This window comes from Parasteatoda tepidariorum, chromosome 3 (assembly GCF_043381705.1).
Source record: "Parasteatoda tepidariorum isolate YZ-2023 chromosome 3, CAS_Ptep_4.0, whole genome shotgun sequence".
NCBI lineage: Eukaryota > Metazoa > Arthropoda > Arachnida > Araneae > Theridiidae > Parasteatoda > Parasteatoda tepidariorum.
The window spans coordinates 87,927,744-87,945,776 of NC_092206.1; the positions used below are offsets into that span (position 1 = coordinate 87,927,744).

Sequence of the window (18,033 nt, forward strand, 5' to 3'; positions counted from 1 at the left end):
AAAAAACGTTTAAGTGTTTGTATTGAATGCATTGAATTTTTTTATATTTCGCGTTTATTTATGCATTGAATTTTCACGCTTTAAAATGCAGAATATTAGTGAAGCAATATTTGATAATTTATTTTGCTAATATGTTTCTTATTTAGCTAATGTTTTGATTTTTGCACCATGTACAATCTAAATAGCTAATATACTTTTATAATAGCCAATAAGAACATTGATAGAATTCTTCTACATAAGTACAATACTATGTCTTTGATGATAAAATACTATGTCTTTGATGATAATGTACTATGTGTTTGTGCTAGAACATTGTGTTCATTGGCGAGCGAGCGCAGCGAACCATGGTTCACGGCGTGAACAGCATAGGATTGCGTAGCAATTCTTGGGGGTTGGCGAGCGTTAGCGAGCAGGGGGCGAATTCTCCTAGTATATTATAAAAACGGTAAAAATAGAAGTAAGTTTTCCGCAAAAAAATAGTTTATTTTTATTTTTTAAGGTTAAACTTCATAGATCAAAGTTGATTTTGAGAGTTAAATAAGGCTGTCTTCAACTGATAACGCTTTCTTATCACTATATGCCCTTGCTTCCAACTATTCTAATTTTCTCAAAATGTATTAAATTTTTTCAATTTCTCCAAATGTGACGGAATAATTATGTACTTAACAAATGTATGCAGATTTAATTTTAAATAAAGCATAAGAAATAATTTAATAAAAACCATAAAACTCCTTAAAAATACAAATTTCAATCAATTATTTTAATTATTTTGAAAGACATTTAATGCTGGGGCTTAATTATAATGTATAATTTCCGGAAAATTTAAACTATGCCTGAGAATTATTAAACATATACTTAATTTACTATTATTATTATAAATATTATGATTATTATTATTAGTATAAATGTGTTCCGCAGTGGACTGAACACTATTAGACGCGGTTCCCAGCACATCACGGAAGTCAAGCATCACTATCTGCGATCAGCGTGCGGACCACTGGATCAATCTGCGTAGGGACTGAGGGTGTGCGGTATGGGTCCTCGTTAAACTGTTCTACCGTAAAGTGATCGACTTCGTGTGCAGGTCGTCTGACTACTGAAGCGAGGGTGCCATCCCCTCTGCAGAGGATCAAAATTGTGATGGCATATCTTCGGATCATCCTCAGGGATGTTTCCCAGACCGTCGCCAATAGCCCATTGTGCTGCTCTATTGCGACGTAAATGAACTACAACAACATTAGTATAAATGTTATCATTATTATTATTATTGCAATGTATGTATTAATTTCTGTATGAGGCCCAACAGTATGTTTTTACACTCTATCATTAACTGGATTATATCTATATATAGAAAAATTATGTTAAAATATAAAATTGTTAACATTTACTGCTTCAAATTTTCATTTTTCAATAATGCAGTGTAATGACTCTGTTGTTATTTCTGATGATAGCATACCTAGGAATTTTATTTAAGTACACATATTTTTTCAGAGAAAAATTAATAATTAATACATTTTTGTTTATATGTCATCAGGTGTTATTCTTATTGGGGTCGATTTGGTGGAGTGCAACCCTTATCCTTGGAAGCAGGTTGTGAACCATTTGGAACTATTATTCACGAGCTATGCCACGCCATAGGGTTCGCTCATGAACAATCTAGATCTGATAGGGATGACTATTTAATCATTTACTGGGAAAATATAATGAAAGGTGAATATTTTTCAATGTTAACTAATCAGATGTTACTGGGCCTATCCTCATACATGATACAAGAGTGCCCTTGTCTTCTGGATTGAGTTCAAAATTACAAGGCTACGGAGTTGAGCTTTAGTAGTCGTAATGTCTAAATTGGGTTGGCTGTTCAACGACGGCTATAAAATAAAATAATAAAATATATAAAACATTTTGACGAGATGACTCAGAGAATAGTCGTTCGTCTTCCAATGAGGTGATTCGGATTCGAATCTCAGAGGTATCAGATCGATACGAATTCTGCATCCGGCTAGCACCGACCTCAGTGCTGACGTAAAATATCCTCAGTGGTAGAGGGATCGATCATGGGTTAAAGTCCCCTTGCCATCGAACTAACTGTGGGACGTTTTCGTGGTTCTTTTCTCCATGTAACGCAAATGCTGGTTAGTTCCATCTAAAAGTCCTCCACGATGGCAATTTCTCCCAATACTTGACCCAAGAGTTAACCTGGGATCAAAATTACAAAAATACGGAGTTGAACATTGGTCGTCGTAAACTGAAACAAAACGGTTGTCTGTTCAACAATGGTTTCAAACTAAAAAAATAAATAAAAGTTGTTGTGTAAGGGATGGAATCCCAGCGATGAGTGGTCGAAATGAATTCCGCACCTGGCTGCCACCGACCACAATGTCGACATTAAAATATCCACAGTGGTAAACGGATCATTCATGGTTTAATAAATCCCTGCTACCTGACTAGCCACGGGAGGTTTAATGATTTTCCTCTCCATTTAACGCAAATGCGGGTCGGTTCCATCAAAAAGTCCCTCATCAGGGCAAATTCTTATCCTTGCTAATGATCATCATGATTTAAGACACTTCGACTTGCATTGCATATTAAATCATATTATTAAATAAACGAAGCGTGAGGGAAGAAACATTGAGTTAAACTTGCCAGAAGGTTTAATGAAGCTTAATAAGAAAAAAGAAAAATTTGAAAGTAAATGAAAAAATATTTAGGAAAATGAAGAATTTTGATTACGGCTACCCTTCTACGAATTATAAGTTCATAATCACCTGTAAGTATTTGAACACCTGTGATGTGTGAAAAGATTTCTATGAAAACTTTATTTGCTTCTAATTGCTATATTTGCACTCCTCAAGTTGTAAAGACGATAATGATACTTCCATTAATTTTATTTTTTGTTTATTTTAAAGGAGCGGAAGATTAATTTCGAAAGCTGATGCCGCATCGTGAAAGAAAAATCAATGGATTTGATTACAATTCCATTATGATTTATGGAGAGGAGGCATTTTCATACGACGATATCCAAAAAACAATGGTAGCCAAGAAAAAAGGAGTTCGCCTCACTGATCCGTTCGAAAAAAAGGGGCTCAATCCTAGTGATGTATATAGAATCAATTTCTTGTATGATTGTTATAAATGATCAATAATTGTAGTATTTATGTGTCCCATATGATTGCAACAAATAAAAGCGTACAGATGATCTACAAATAAAGCAAGTAGATTAATCACATTGCTTCACATATTATGAGATATTTTTATTTTTTATTTTGACATGTATAACAAAATATCAGGCTATCTTAAATAAAACTGACAATTTAAAAAAAATTTAACAGAAAAAGGTTAAGATTAAATGGGGAAAAAAACTTCTTGAAGAAAATTAAGGTTAAAGAGTATAAACTTTTTCTCTCAGGTTTTCTAGTTTTAGTTCAAAAAAAGCACCGGTAGAGAACGCTGCATTAAGTAAACAGGAAAATAAAAGATAATTAATTGATAACTACATAACAATATATTTTGAAACATTCACCATCCACTGCAATTACATTCCTTAATGTGACTTGTTGATAATTTATATATGCAAGTAGACTTACCGAGTGTACTATACAGGATGTCCCGTAAAGACCACCCTTATTATGTATTTTTTTTAAATTTTTATCAAAACTAAAAAGTGTACACATTGGGGTTTACAAATTGACATGTCAGCGAAGAAAAACAATAAGGCTATTGAAATCTAGCAAATCACAGTATAGAGCAGAGAATGAAATAAACATCAAAACAGGTTTAATGGGGGGGGGGGGAGTTGGACCACCTATCTCGGTGGTGTTGATTCAACCCTGTCTTCTTGTTTATTACATTCGTTTTCCAGTACTGTGAATTGTCAGATTTTGATATCGGTATTTTTTTTCTTCTCTTAAATATTAATAAGCGACTTCCGATGCGCATTTTGTTGCTCTCATTCTTATAAGGGTTCTAAAAATACATAATAAGAGTGGTCTCCACGGCACTTTAAATATCTGGAATATGTACAAATATTCAGGACTACAAAATAGAAACAATTTGCATCCTTATCTCATATAATAGTCTTTGTTATAATCATGCTATTATTTGATTATTTCGCAATTATCATTTTGAAAAGAAAAATAAAATTTCGTTTTTTTTCATCGTCTTTATAGCTGAGGATAATAAAAATTTTTATTTTCTTTGAAAATTGATAAATCGTGTAATTTTAGTGCGGGGGTATATAGAATGAAATTTGCTATTACAATACTTTGTATTAAATTAGAAAGTATTATAGTAAACTAAGTATAGTAATAGAAACTATTACTATACTTAGTGCCGTAATGTATAATAATAGTTTCTTTTTTCTATCAATGACAATTGTCAAATGATATGCGAAGGTGACCATTTTTGTTCCTTATACTACAAATTTCAGCTTATCTAATTTCTCTTAATGCAGCAGTTCTGCTAAAATTCAATATTTTAGAAACAAAATGAATTCAAACCAAGATTTTTCAATAAAAAGTAAGTTTCTCATAAAATTGAAATTGTTATATTTTCCTCAAATCATAAATGTAAAATAATTAAAAAAAAAAGTATAGCAAAAATAAGTTTGTTGATAGGTTACATGAGACTTAAAAGGCAAAAAAAAAGCATATTCTCCACAATTAATTTTTAATAATATAAAAACTACTTAATTCAATTTTTAAGTAGGAAGGCAGATTCTTTATTTTCGTCGCACTAGAGCTGCAAAATGGGCTACGTTCTGGGAAACATCTCTGAGGATGATTCGAAATTTTAAAGTTCAGACAATTAAAAACAGAACACCATTTGAGCAATATTTTGAAATTTTCTTTTCTACAAACTATTTTAAACTCCAAACGTTTTTGAAGACACTTTTGATACAAAAGTTACCTCACGGTGAAAAGAATTACTCATGATTGTTTTATATCAAATCCAAAGCATCATATACATATTTATTTAGTAGTTACATTCTTTAAAAAATTAAAGTTTATTTTTTGAGTGATTTGATTAAAAAAGGGGTAATTTTTCTAAAATCTAGATAAAGCGTTTGCCAAGTAAAATAAATTTTAAAATAAAATAGAACAATCCCTTCAATTAACAGCATAAATTTATGCGATAATAATAATTTAAAAGCTATTAAGTGTATCAGTGCTATTAAGGTGAGGCCACACACTAAGGAGGCAAGTGGTTAGTAAGAGAGGGGCAGTAACCATATTTTAGCATTAGCATGCGCACATCATCTCTGCGCATCCTATGCGTTCGCCTTTTATCCTTACCGCTTGCCTCGAGAGTTTGTGGCCTGCCTAATATTTCCCATTTTACAGCCTTCAATTTCATAAAAAAATTAACAAAAAATGGACAGTTAAATTTTTGTTCATTCTTATTTATTTATTGTTTTCCATTTATTATTATCAATTATCATTTATTTATTTTTATTTATTATTATTCATTTGTTATTGTTATTTATTTATTATTTGTTTATTATTATTCATCGATTGGTATTTATTTATTATTATTTACAATCAAATAATTTTCTTCGATACTGATCCTATTTGAGGGGTCTCAAAAGCCTCTTTTGACACTATTTATATTAAAACTGCACCAATTATTATGATACCAATAGTGCCTATCACCAAAATTGAACATCATTAGTAATAATGTGGCTATTTTTTACGTTTCTTCTAAATTAATTAGTACAATTTTTTTCATTAATTTTGTCTTTAAGTAAGTAGCTTTTTTTTTCTTTCAATGACCATTGATTTTAAATTATTTAGTTTCTCAGATATATGTTTTAAAAGCGTAACTATAAGCAAATTAAAAATTAAGATTTTAGGCAACTTTAAAAATACTAATTTGGTGAAATAATCCATCGATGCTACCACGTTCTCACGTAACGAATAAAAAATAGTTAAATATTTACGAATCTACAAGGAACCCTGTTTTGAGCTAAAAACTAGCAAACATTTCTTATGTTGTTTTTAGAATATTTCATAAAACTGAATCATGTGTGGTTAAATTCAAAATAATTCCAAACCAATAAATAGTTCAAATAGTTCTAAACCAATAAAACAATTTCATTTTTTAAACGCCCCTCCCAAATAATTTTTATGATCGGAACTGAAATTCTCCCTTTCATCCACTGTCCAAATTTCAAGACCATAGCACAAACAATTCTAAAGATATAAGAGAAACGCTCATAGTACACAATCCCGCACAAACTCCACATTTTATTAATGATAATTATTTATTAATTATCCCATGTAATTATATTAGTTTATTTGAATATGATTTATTATTAATTTTCTCCAAAATTATTTTAAAAATTACTAAAGATTAAGTTTATAAGAAAGATTACACACCTAAAAATACTGCGCGAAATTTTGTTAGATAATAATTTATATTTTAAGATTATTTTTTAATAATTTGGAATTTAAATTTGAGTGATTAGAAAATAATGATAGGTTATTACTGTTGGAATTTAAAAGTAAAAGTATGATAAGAATTACAACAAAGTTCAAGATTATGAAAATGTCAACACAGCTAAAAATTCTGCTCGAAATTTCGTTAGGTAATAGTTTATATTTTAAGTTTTTTTTTAATATGTTGGAATTTAAATTTGCATGAATAAAAAATAGTGATGTTATTACTGTCGAAATTTAACAGATGTAATAAAAGATATCAAGTTATTATTCTGAGCTTAGTGTAGAATCGTAAAGATATTTTGTAAACTTTACAGGTGGTGATTTTTCTTTAGTGTATCTTATCTCAAACTTTTAAATAATAGACTATGATTTCAATACTCACGATGCCTTTAAGTCAAGATTTCCTTGCATTAATCATTTCGGCATTTGGTCTAGTTTACAAACATGCTGATTTTTATATTAGCTTTTTCCTTCGGATTAGCATGTGAGTAGCATTTCAAACTTCACATGGCATAGTTTTATTCCAATCAGAAAATAAATTGTATTATGTCATGATACCATTTTTTTCCAACTAAATATATTAATTTGTTTCTCAGCACAGTTGGATGACATGTCAAACTATATTGAGATGAAAATGTATAACATAAAAATAAGTAATTAGTTTTTAAAAAAATTTAAATCTTGTCATAGTGAAGTAAAAATAATCAAATGCAAAGATGGTTTAATTAAAAAATATTATTTTTGGTCGGGTAAAATTTTATTTTATAACCGACGTTGAAGAGCAGACTTGATTTTAAGTTTATTATTATCAATGTTCAACTCCGTAGCCTTTTAAAACCCAATCCATAAGCCAAGAGAACTCCTAGATCAAGTATTGAGACAAACTAGCCTTCGTGGAGGACTTTTTTGATAGAACTAACTGCATTTGAGTTACATGGAGAGGAAAATCACGAAAACCTCCCATGTTGAGCCCGATGGCAAGAGACTCTAACCCACGATCATCTACCACTGATGGTATTTTACGTCAACACTGTGGTCAGTGCGTGCAGGGAGCAGAATTCTTATTAATCTGCTATCGCTGAGATTCGAACCTGGGTCCCCTCATTGGAAGGCTTTCCTTCGTAAAATTGATACTCTAGGTAATTATTCCCCAGAAAGCACTTGCGTTTTAACCCTTTCACTGCCAACCAAGTATTGATTGTTATCAATCATTGAAGAGTGTTATCTATTGCAGGTTGTTATCTATCATTTTAAAATCTATCATTGAAGAGTGTTAATCTATAACGATTAAATCTTAAAGTTAAATTTTCTTATTTTAGCAACCATTTCAGTTTTTATAATTTACGAAAAGTTTATTTTAATAAACAATATGTTTGGTCATGCGCAAAGATCATGTTTAATGCAAAGATAGGTCGATAATAATGTGCATCTTGCAAAAATTTGATTTGTTTTATTGACATAAACTGTAGGGAAGAATTTCGTTCGAAGAAGATCACTCTCCATGGCGTGATCGGCAACAAGAGTGTTTATAAATTACAATTATTTATTCTTATTTTTATTTGTGTCATTAATATTAATTGATGATTTAATAAATTTTGTAATTTGTGTGAAAAAGCAGGATGTTGATACCATCCTTTGATGAATTATTTAATATCGGTATATTTCAGTTGATATCCATGTTTAAACAAGTTAAACTTATTAATACCTATTCAGCTTATTTCCAAAACGTTATTAGTTTGTTCATTTCTTATCCGATAAGAAATTTGACTTTGCTATTCGTAAAAATTCACATAAAAAAATTAAGTAAGTATTTGTCTCAAGAATCCAATTATAGTTCGTTTACCTGGAGTTGGCACTTGGCTCCACCTCCGTGGACGAAGAGTTCATATCAGCTAGGGAGTGAGAGGAGAAATGTCTCCACGCTTGAAATTGAGACAACCCTTAATGCACTCCAGACGCAAATAATGAATTCTTTTGCAGTCACTTACTACGCTTTATCATCTGCTGTTACACCTTTCGTTACTCTAGCTAATTAAATATATTTTAAATTTGAAAACTGCTGTTTTACCAGCAAAATGATTCGAAAAGGGCAAACTATTCACTCAAAAGAAAGAAATATCAAATTCATGACATATTTAATGCTAAAAAAATGTACATAAAGATTTCGAAATAAATATTTTTGTCATACGATGGCCAAATAGCAACCTTGTTCAGAATTGTTCACATCCTTCTTCCAAAAATAGCGAAATAGTATCGTCGGATACCACGTGACGAAGGAGGAGCCAAGTGCTAACTCCTGGTGAACGAACTATAATTCTTGGGTATGAATATTGAACAATTTTCAGGAATTTTATGTAAGTAACAACATTCGGACATAATTTATTTGTGCTGAGATTTTTACCGTTGGGAGCAAAGGGATTTGACCGTAATTCTAAAGTTCAACAATTTCATTCTAAGGCTTAATAAATAGGTTTATTTACTTTTTTACCAAAATGGAATAGCACTTGGAAGAGAACAGGAATTGCCGATTCAGGTAACATTGTATCAAAGTCGATCCTGTTGATTCTCAGGTTAAGGGACCACCTGAATCTGAAACTTTTTGAAACTCAACCTACCTAATGTCCCAAAGTAATGTCAATTTTATTTATTTAATTTACTGATTTATTTTCTTATTTAGTACCCATTGACAAAATGGGTGTTGTTTTGGGTTTGATGGCGTGTGCACGTTATTTAGACGCCATCACACTTTTCAACTGTGTTCGAGAGTAATAGAAAACAGTGCGTATGCGTTGCTATGGCGACGGTTGTTGTTTGTTTATTTTTTTATTTTCTCCAGAAGGCATTTTCAGTGTATTTACATAATAATAATTTAAAGTATTTTTATACTAGTTTTATTATTAACTTACAATTACTATCTTGACGGTGATTTTAATATAAATATGAATACTGAAGAAAGAAAAGTATTTTGTGACGTCTTAAGACACATGTATAGGCAGGACCAATCTGACGAGAAACATCAATTGAGACAGTTTTTGCAACCCATGATTTGAAATGTTGTGATGTTTATCGAAGTCAATAAAGAAAAGAAAAAGACCATTTGACCAATGGAATAAAGCGATCACAATTTTTAACTTTTTTGTTTACTTTTTTATTTTCTTATTTATTTATTTATTATTAGTATTATTAATAATAACAAAAATAATATCATTATCATTAAATCTTTAATTTTAATTTTAGCACCATTTTCACCAGAGTAAAACGGAATATTAATTATAGTTTCTTGAATGCTTGCAGTTTAAGTAGGTTTTTTTTCATTATATTTCAGGGGGAAGTCAAAATAATCCAATGGAAAATCCAGATCTTTTCTTAGGGGATATAGCTGGCATAGACATTGAAGTAAGAAGTTAATACTTTTGCTTTAAAAAAAATGAATAATTAAGCTAATTTTTAAGTACGCAGTTTACCAACTGAAATAAGTAACAATTAGCGTAACTTTAAAAAGTGAATTTTATAGTTTAAAAGTGAAACCTAGGTTAAGTAAAATGTCGAAGCGTTATACGATGAGACGGCCTACCGAAGTGCGAAGTTAGCATTCTTTTCTTAACTTTATTAGATGGGATAGAAAAGTAAAATGCAAAGTTACAGAGCATTATTGATTTAGCTCGCCTTGATTCAGAAATATTAATGTTAAGAAAAAAATATGTTTTAAACACACATTTGTTCATTTACACCGTGATGTGACTAAATAATCTAAATTTAAAAACTACATTTCGATCATTAAAACATCATAAGTTGAAAATTAAAAAATTAGAACACATCTTAATTTTCAATTTTGATATTAAATAAAATTATGATAACTTAATAAGAGGAAGTTATCTCATAATAACAACGTGTTTGTTTTTTGTTAGATAATTTTGGTTAGTTTGCGTCAATTATTTTTAGTTTTACTCTTAACATGAATGAAATCGACAATGATTTGTTGGATTTTAAGGCTAATAATTTCTTTTTAGCAATGTCTTATAAACTATAAAATCAGGAATCATTAATTCAGGAAACTCTCACTTTGATTGAGAATGATTCGATTGTTTCGTTTGTATTCATATTAAAATTATACTGGCTGAAACAGTTTAGCGGTAACAAACTCTGTGGGTTGGTAAAGCATATCATAAAAGTAGAGAACTATATAGAAACCCACAATACCCAGTCGTATGGCTCTAAATGGGCCCCTGCAATGGTTGTACCTGTGAGTTTAAAATTGTAAATTTAACTGTCCAAATCACATTCACTCTATGCTAATTTTAAGTTTTGCTAAAAATATTGTCATATTTTCCCTTCTAATACACTCAGAAATAGCTACTGTAAATAATTTATACATTTAGCGACTAACTAGTCGTGAAAAAAGTAATCTCTTATGGACTAGAGCAAAGGGAACCACGAATGACTTGGCTGTGACAAATAAAGATAGATTTTAAAAGAAAAAAATTTAAAGGATAAGAGAAGGTTAGATCCCAAGCCAAAGACCAGGGGGCATGGAGAAGAAGGCTGGATCATGGCGTGAAGAGCCTAAATAAGTAATCGAGTAGCTAATAGTCAAACCATCAAGTAGTCAAATCGATAAAAATCCTAACTTTTTGCCAATTGAATACAATTTTTGCAGCAAAATATGAGTTAAATAAATGTAACGTTTCAAATGCACAAGACAAAGAGTACATTACGAAGAGGCTCCCCTATCGGCATAAGAGGACATTTCAGCATAAGTTGCTATGTAATTCTAAATTATTGTGGTGTATCTTACCTACCCTTCAAGTTTCTAACCACTGTATAGAATCAGCCGGTGTAATTAAACTCTTCTGTATTTGACAGGATAGAAATGCAATCACATCTGAGCGACAGCGATGGACAAATGGTGTTATTCCTTACAATATAGACCATACAGCTAGTAAGTACTCTTATTTTATTTTTTTAATCAATATACATAATGACCATGTTTAATATAGAATTGTAGAATTCTTGTCAGGGATGAAGTAAAATAAGTATTCCCATTATGGGTCGGAAATTAGTATTCAATCAAAAAATAAAAATAAACTAATTATCAAACATCTGACCAATCATGAATGAGAAAAGGTATACTTAAATATCAAAACATTTTTGATTGCTGAAGACAAATTTGCTAAAAAAAATTTTGTTGTTGTTGCTAATTCCCATCTGGTCTGACGGGGTCAGACCAGATCAATGAATCCGTTGATATTAAGAAAATCCGAAACCAGAATGGGAGAGGAATGAATGTCGTTCCAGTCCAGCCCTAAACAGTTCAAGATGTGCTCAGGTGATGCCTGGTTTTGTTGGCATTTAGGGCAAAGAGGAAGGATCTTTTGATTTGCAGAAAATGTGAGACTTTTCAGGTGTCCACTGGCCAGTCGGGATAAGCAGGTGTTGGTTTGCCTGTCACCAGGAAGAGATAGAGAGAGACCTGGTCTTTTTGCTTTATACCAGTAGTGAATAGGTGGAAGCAGCCACTTTTGTTTGTTCTGGGCCTTTTGCCTTGCAAAAAGTTCAAGGTATGTAAGCTCTGAGGTGGAGGGGACTGAATGGTCTAGTCCCTTCTTTGCAAGAGTGTCAGCCAACTCGTTGCCGTGGATATCGACGTAAAAAATGTTTTTTTACCTCCCGATGGTGTTCCTGCCTTGACGGGGCGGTGAGGCTTGAGGGCACCAATGACCCGGAGGGCTATGCCGGAGGTAGCTTGCTACTGGTAGGGTCTCCCAAGCCGGACAGGCCGAAGGGTAGGTGCCAGACTAAAAAGAACACCACCAGGAGCCGAGACAGTCTTCTACCTCACGGTGCTCCGGTCTTTGGACAACAGAAGCTACATACCCCCTCCCATGAATCAGTTGAAATTTTTTTTTTTATATATTTGAAGTCATTTGATCGCGGCATATCGCTAATATTTTTTTTAATCAAAAATCAGAAAATAGGCTGTGAAAAAAGGACATTCAAAACTAATTTGGGGGATTTCATCAGCATCTAGCATACACAGTAAAAAAAAATTCGTCCGAATTTTATTAAATTCAACGTCAAAATTAGTGGTAACTACTTTACACCAAAGTTGTTTAGTGAAACACCATACATAACTCTTGAATCTAGAGTTTCACTACACCAATGTTCTTTCACGCTCATTGCTGTAAAGTAGCCACCACCACTTTTGTTATTCAGTTCAAGCTCTGTTTAAAATCTTAGTTTTTAATTAGAATTATTATGACAATCTTAAGTAACAAGTTATTTTTATACTTTTCATTTTGATGATTCTTTTTTTTAAAAAATGAGACCTGTCAAAAAACTTTCTAGATTACGAATTATTTTAAGCTAACTTTTTGTTACGATAAGAAGCATCAAAATACTTTGAGCGTAACAAGCTTTACGGACGCTTATAGTCAGGTATGCCGACTACATCACTTTCGGCAATAGATTTTCTGAAGAGGTAGAGAATAAAACACTAAACTTTGTCCAATTTCTCTTGAACTTTAAATGGCTCATCCCAAAATAGCATGAAATAAGGGAAATTTTTGTTTTAACTATTGAACTCTCAAATTACACTAGCGTTAAAAAGTTAAGCATAAATATGTAAATTTATTGTCATAAATTTACACATTTAAAAGCATAATAGCATAATTTAAAAGCATGAAAGCATAAATGTGTAAATTTATGATTAAGTTTGGACAATAGTGTATGTAGTGGTGGGCAAGCAAACCTTATATCAAATTTACAAAAACATGAATAGCGCATTTTAACATTAATTTTGTTACCACTTAAGAACGCTTTCTCACGAAACGGGAATTGGTATCTTTGCTTAGTTTTTACAAAATCCACTAACAAAAACATGAATCGTACATATCAACTTAAATTTTGATACCGTTATAAAAACATTTCTCACAAAGCAGAGCAAATTGACATCCCTACCTAGTAAATTTGAAATGTGCAAATTTATACTTAACTTTAGGACACTAGTGCACGCGTAGTGGTGCGCAAACAAACCTTATATCAAATTTGCAAAAACATGAATAGCGCATTTTAACATTAATTTTTCTACCACTTAAGAAAGCTTTCTCACAAAACGGGAATCGGTATCTTTGCTTAGTTTTTACAAAATCCACTAACAAAAACATGAATCGTACATATCAACTTAAATTTTGATACCGCTATAAAAACATTTCTCACAAAGCAGAGCAAATTGGCATCCCTACCTAGTAAATTTGAAATGTGCAAATTTATACTTAACTTTAGGACACTAGTGCACGCGTAGTGGTGCGCAAACAAACCTTATATCAAATTTACAAAAACATGAGTCGCAGATTTGTAACATTAATTTCTCTATTACTAAGAACACCATTCTCACAAAGCGAAATTGACATCTTTGCTTAGTTTTTACACAATCGATTAACAAAAACATGAATCGTACATTTCAATTTCAATTTTGCTACCGCTAAAAAAAAAAAAAGATTTCTCAGAAAGCGGAGAAAATAGACATCTCTTCATAGTTGGTAAATCAGAATGTGAAAGCTGAGTGGAATTAATTTCATTTATAACATAAGAATGTAAAACTTTCCGTTACTGTAACAGAGGACTTAAAAAGTTGCAATAGAATAATACGGTACTTGCAAAAGATTGGCTATAAAAATTAAAGTACGATTATAATATAACTGGTTTAACTGTATCGCATTTTATAAAAAGAAGAAAAGAAAGAAAAAAGCAGTTTATTCTTGAAAATTGGAAACTATGTACGATGACAGTTAATGAACGATTATAATATCATATGTTTTATTATATCGTGTCTTATAAAAAAAAAAACTCCTTCTTGAAAATTGGAAGCAATTTCGAAAATGTGTCCCTTATAATAGGTTTTCTCAAAAAAATTATATTCATATTCTGTGATAATATTTTATATTGTGGCAAAACATACACCAGAGTATATTTAATGAAAATAAATTAAATTTTGAGAAATGACTTCATGTTTTGACATGCAATTTTATTTCCTATAGGTCGATTAGCATACGTAATAGGAATGGTTATGAATCATATATCTAATAAAACTTGTATTACATTTAAAAAACGCACAAACGAAGAGGATTACATTAATATTTTTCGAGGACAAGGGTAAGTAAGACAAATAATTAATTTTTCAAACAATATTTTAAAATTTTGAATTTACCAAACAAGCTAGAAGTTGTGTGTTTCTATAATAGCAACCACTGAAAGTTTCTGAAATGCAATTTATCAATATTTTTCAGAAATAAAAAATTTAAAGTTTGATACATTATCAATGTACAGATGATATCTGATATTTAGCTTTGAAATTAGTTTCTAAAATGTCCGGCAATTGTAGGATCATAAAGACACGATTTCCAGTAGAACATCGAAGTCAAGCCTCACTAACTGCTGTCAGTGATGCTTGTTTTGATCAGCCTGCGTAGGCAATGAGGGTACACGGTTATCAGTCTCGTTAAGCTATTCTACACATAAAGTACTCGACATCACGTGCAGGTCGTCGGGCTCCCAAAAAAGAAGTGCCATTTCCTTTGCAGAAGATCAAAATTGATATGGCATGTCTTTGGATCATCTTCAGATGTGCTTCCCAGACCGTCTTCAATAGCCCATTGGGTGAGTTTTATCTCCCATATTTTCAACGCAACCCTACATCCAACTTTTGATTCGTTGTCTCTTTATGTATTAAATATAAGTTTGTGTAGTAGATCATTATGTATGAGATCTATAAGATCACGCGTGAAGTTAGAATATCAAAAATGGCAGATTCGAGTTTCGAAAGTAGTGCCAACGAAATACACAATTTCAAAAATTTAAATTTTCTTATAAAACTTCCTTATATCTGAATTATATTAGTTTATTGTATTACTCCCATGTTGTGAGACCGACCCTACATCTACTTTCGATTCGCCATCTCTTTATATATAAACTATGATTTTGTTTGTTAGATATTTACGTATAGCATCTTTAATATCACACGTAAAGCCAGGATATCTAAAAATGGCAGATTCGGAGTTTTGAAAGTACTGCCAACAAAAATTTAAATTTTTATATAAAAATTCATTGCATCTAAATTATGTTACTCTATTGTATTAACCCCCCATTGTCAACCCGACCCTACATCCTACTTCAGATTCGTCATCTCTTTATAAATTAAATATGATTTCGTTTATTAGAGATCTATGTATGAGATTATTAACATCACACGTAAAGCCAGAATTTCTAAAAGTGGCAGATTCGAGGTTTGAATATAATGCCAAAAATGTCCAATTCCAAAAATTTATATTTTCATATAAACTCTCATGACATTTACGTTATATTACTTCTTAGCAGCCTTATACGAATCAGCCTTTTAAATACACCTGTTTGTAGAAACTCAACTGCCTTGGGTTTAATGATTTCAAGTGATTGCAATCATAGAACTCAATTCAACTTTCAAATCTATATAACCCTGTTGGGGAGATCACAATGGGAAATGAGATCCGGGGGATCATAATTTTTTAACATAAAAAAGTTCTAATAAAAATTCCAGATAAACCCATTTTTATGCTTTTTGACAAGAATGAATGTAATTTTTTTTTGTAAAGGGATGTGATTACCGAACATTTCATATAAATGGAACAATGTTGTTAAATAATTTTATGTTACTTTATACACTTTCAGGTGTTACTCTCATTGGGGTAAAACAGGAGGCATGCAACCTTTGTCTCTTGGCGTAGGTTGTGAACCATTTGGAACCATTCTCCATGAACTTAACCATGCCATTGGATTTGCTCATGAGCACAGCAGATCTGACAGGGACAAATATATTTTCATTGAGCGAGAAAATATCAAGGAAGGTATGGTTGAATTCCATTATTGAAAATTTTATTAGGAATGACAAAAAAAATTAGTTTTTTTGTTACTCAAATCAATTCTTAACTTACATCTACGCTTCCGAAACATGTTTTACAATGAAAGTATCAGATATAAAGCACGTAATAGCACTTAAATCCACACTTACATTGCGGAAGAAAATATCAAGGACTGTCAGCTTGAAATCTATTACTTAGAATTTAATTGCGAATGACAAAAAGAATTAAATAAGTTTTTTTTTTGTCAGTCAAATCATTTCATAACTTACATCTACGTTTCTGAAGCATATTTTACAATAAAAGTAGCCAGGTTCGAGTCCTGTCACGGACGCATAACACAATATTTCTGATGCACGTTAAATCTGTCGAGTCTCAAAGTCCTCCATGTTCCCACAACAAATCAATACCTCTGGGGGTACTGATCCAGGAGTTTCCTTGTCTTCTGGATTGGTTCAAAATTACAAGGCTACGGAGTTGAACGGAAGTAGTCGTAAACCCATGAAATTGGGTCGGCTGTTCAACGACGGTTATAAAATAAAATAAAAGTAGCAAAGATAAAACACTTAAATGTTTCACTACAAAAAGAATACCAAGGGCTTCAAATTTGCTTGTACTTCGTTACTTTAATCTCGGTTATTTTATCAAAATGATCAACTGTGTTTATGAGTAAAATTTCTCTTAATTTAATATTTCCTTTTTTCCCATTTACAGGATTTGAAAGCCAATTCGTGAGACTAAAGAAGGACCAAAACAGATTAATCAATAAATTTGATTACGATTCTATCATGCTTTATGGTGAAAATGCATTTTCTAAAAGTCTTTATAAAAAAACAATGATTCCATTAAAAAAAGGAGTTAAACTAGTCGGTCCCCATGCGAAAGATGAGATGAGTCCTAGTGATATATACAGAATCAACGTACTGTATGAATGTAAGGATTATCTGTAAACTGATTTCTTTGCTGTGTAAAAATAAAATGTGATGTAATAGGAAAATAAAAGAATATTTAATTATAGTATATGTTTAGAGAAAATTAATCAACTTACACTTACCACTTAACACATTAATGTAAAACGAACAAACTTATAAGATACTTTTTATTTATTCATATAACTAAGAGGCTTCGTTTAAAATCTCTGTCTCCATAAGCAATATGAGATGAATCCTAGTGATATATGCAGAATCAATGCACTGTATGAGTGTAAGGATTATCTGTAAACTGATTTCGTTGTTCTGTAAAAATGAAATGTGATGAAGTAGAAAAATAAGAGGATGTTTAATTATACATGTTTAGAGAAAATAAATAAACTTACACTAACCACATTAATGTAAAATGAACAAACTAATAAATTAATTTTCATTTATTTATATAACTAATAGGCTTCGTTTAAATCTCCGTCTCCATAAGAAATCTGATATGAGTCCTAGTGATATATGTAGAATCAATGTACTGTATGAGTATAAGGATTATATGTAAACTAATCTCTTTGTAATGTAAAAATAAAATGTAATGATGAATTATGTTTATTACAATGCACGTTTCGACTTACATTTATAATGCCACACAAGAATGGCACACACAAAGTAGAAATGCATAAAAGTGGCATTCTTTATCGACTTGAATTTATATGAAAAGAATTTTCTAATGCAGTCTATTACACATAGAGTGCTTTATTTTATTTTTATTTTTCTTAAAAAGAA

The 18,033-nt window shown here is 31.2% G+C and overlaps 2 protein-coding genes across 2 annotated transcripts in view; both read left to right on the plus strand.

The window, feature by feature from the left end:
- LOC122271528 (astacin-like metalloprotease toxin 5) overlaps nt 1–3,182 on the plus strand; it is a 12,003-nt gene extending 8,821 nt beyond the window's left edge. Inside the window, exons 5-6 of the mRNA XM_043053142.2 lie at nt 1,535–1,710; nt 2,910–3,182. Coding sequence (XP_042909076.1) covers nt 1,535–1,710; nt 2,910–2,923 — 190 coding nt within the window. The 3' untranslated portion in view covers nt 2,924–3,182. The remainder of the gene's footprint in view (nt 1–1,534; nt 1,711–2,909) is intronic.
- A 3,721-nt stretch (nt 3,183–6,903) lies between these two features.
- On the plus strand, nt 6,904–17,347 carry LOC107441048 (astacin-like metalloprotease toxin 5; the record flags this gene model as incomplete). The annotated part of the gene is given in 6 exon segments (XM_043053144.2): nt 6,904–6,924; nt 9,766–9,836; nt 11,304–11,379; nt 14,477–14,591; nt 16,143–16,318; nt 17,045–17,347. Coding segments are annotated over 6 exon segments (695 nt in total), but the record flags the coding sequence as incomplete, so codon positions are not given.
- Between the last annotated feature and the right edge of the window lie 686 nt (nt 17,348–18,033).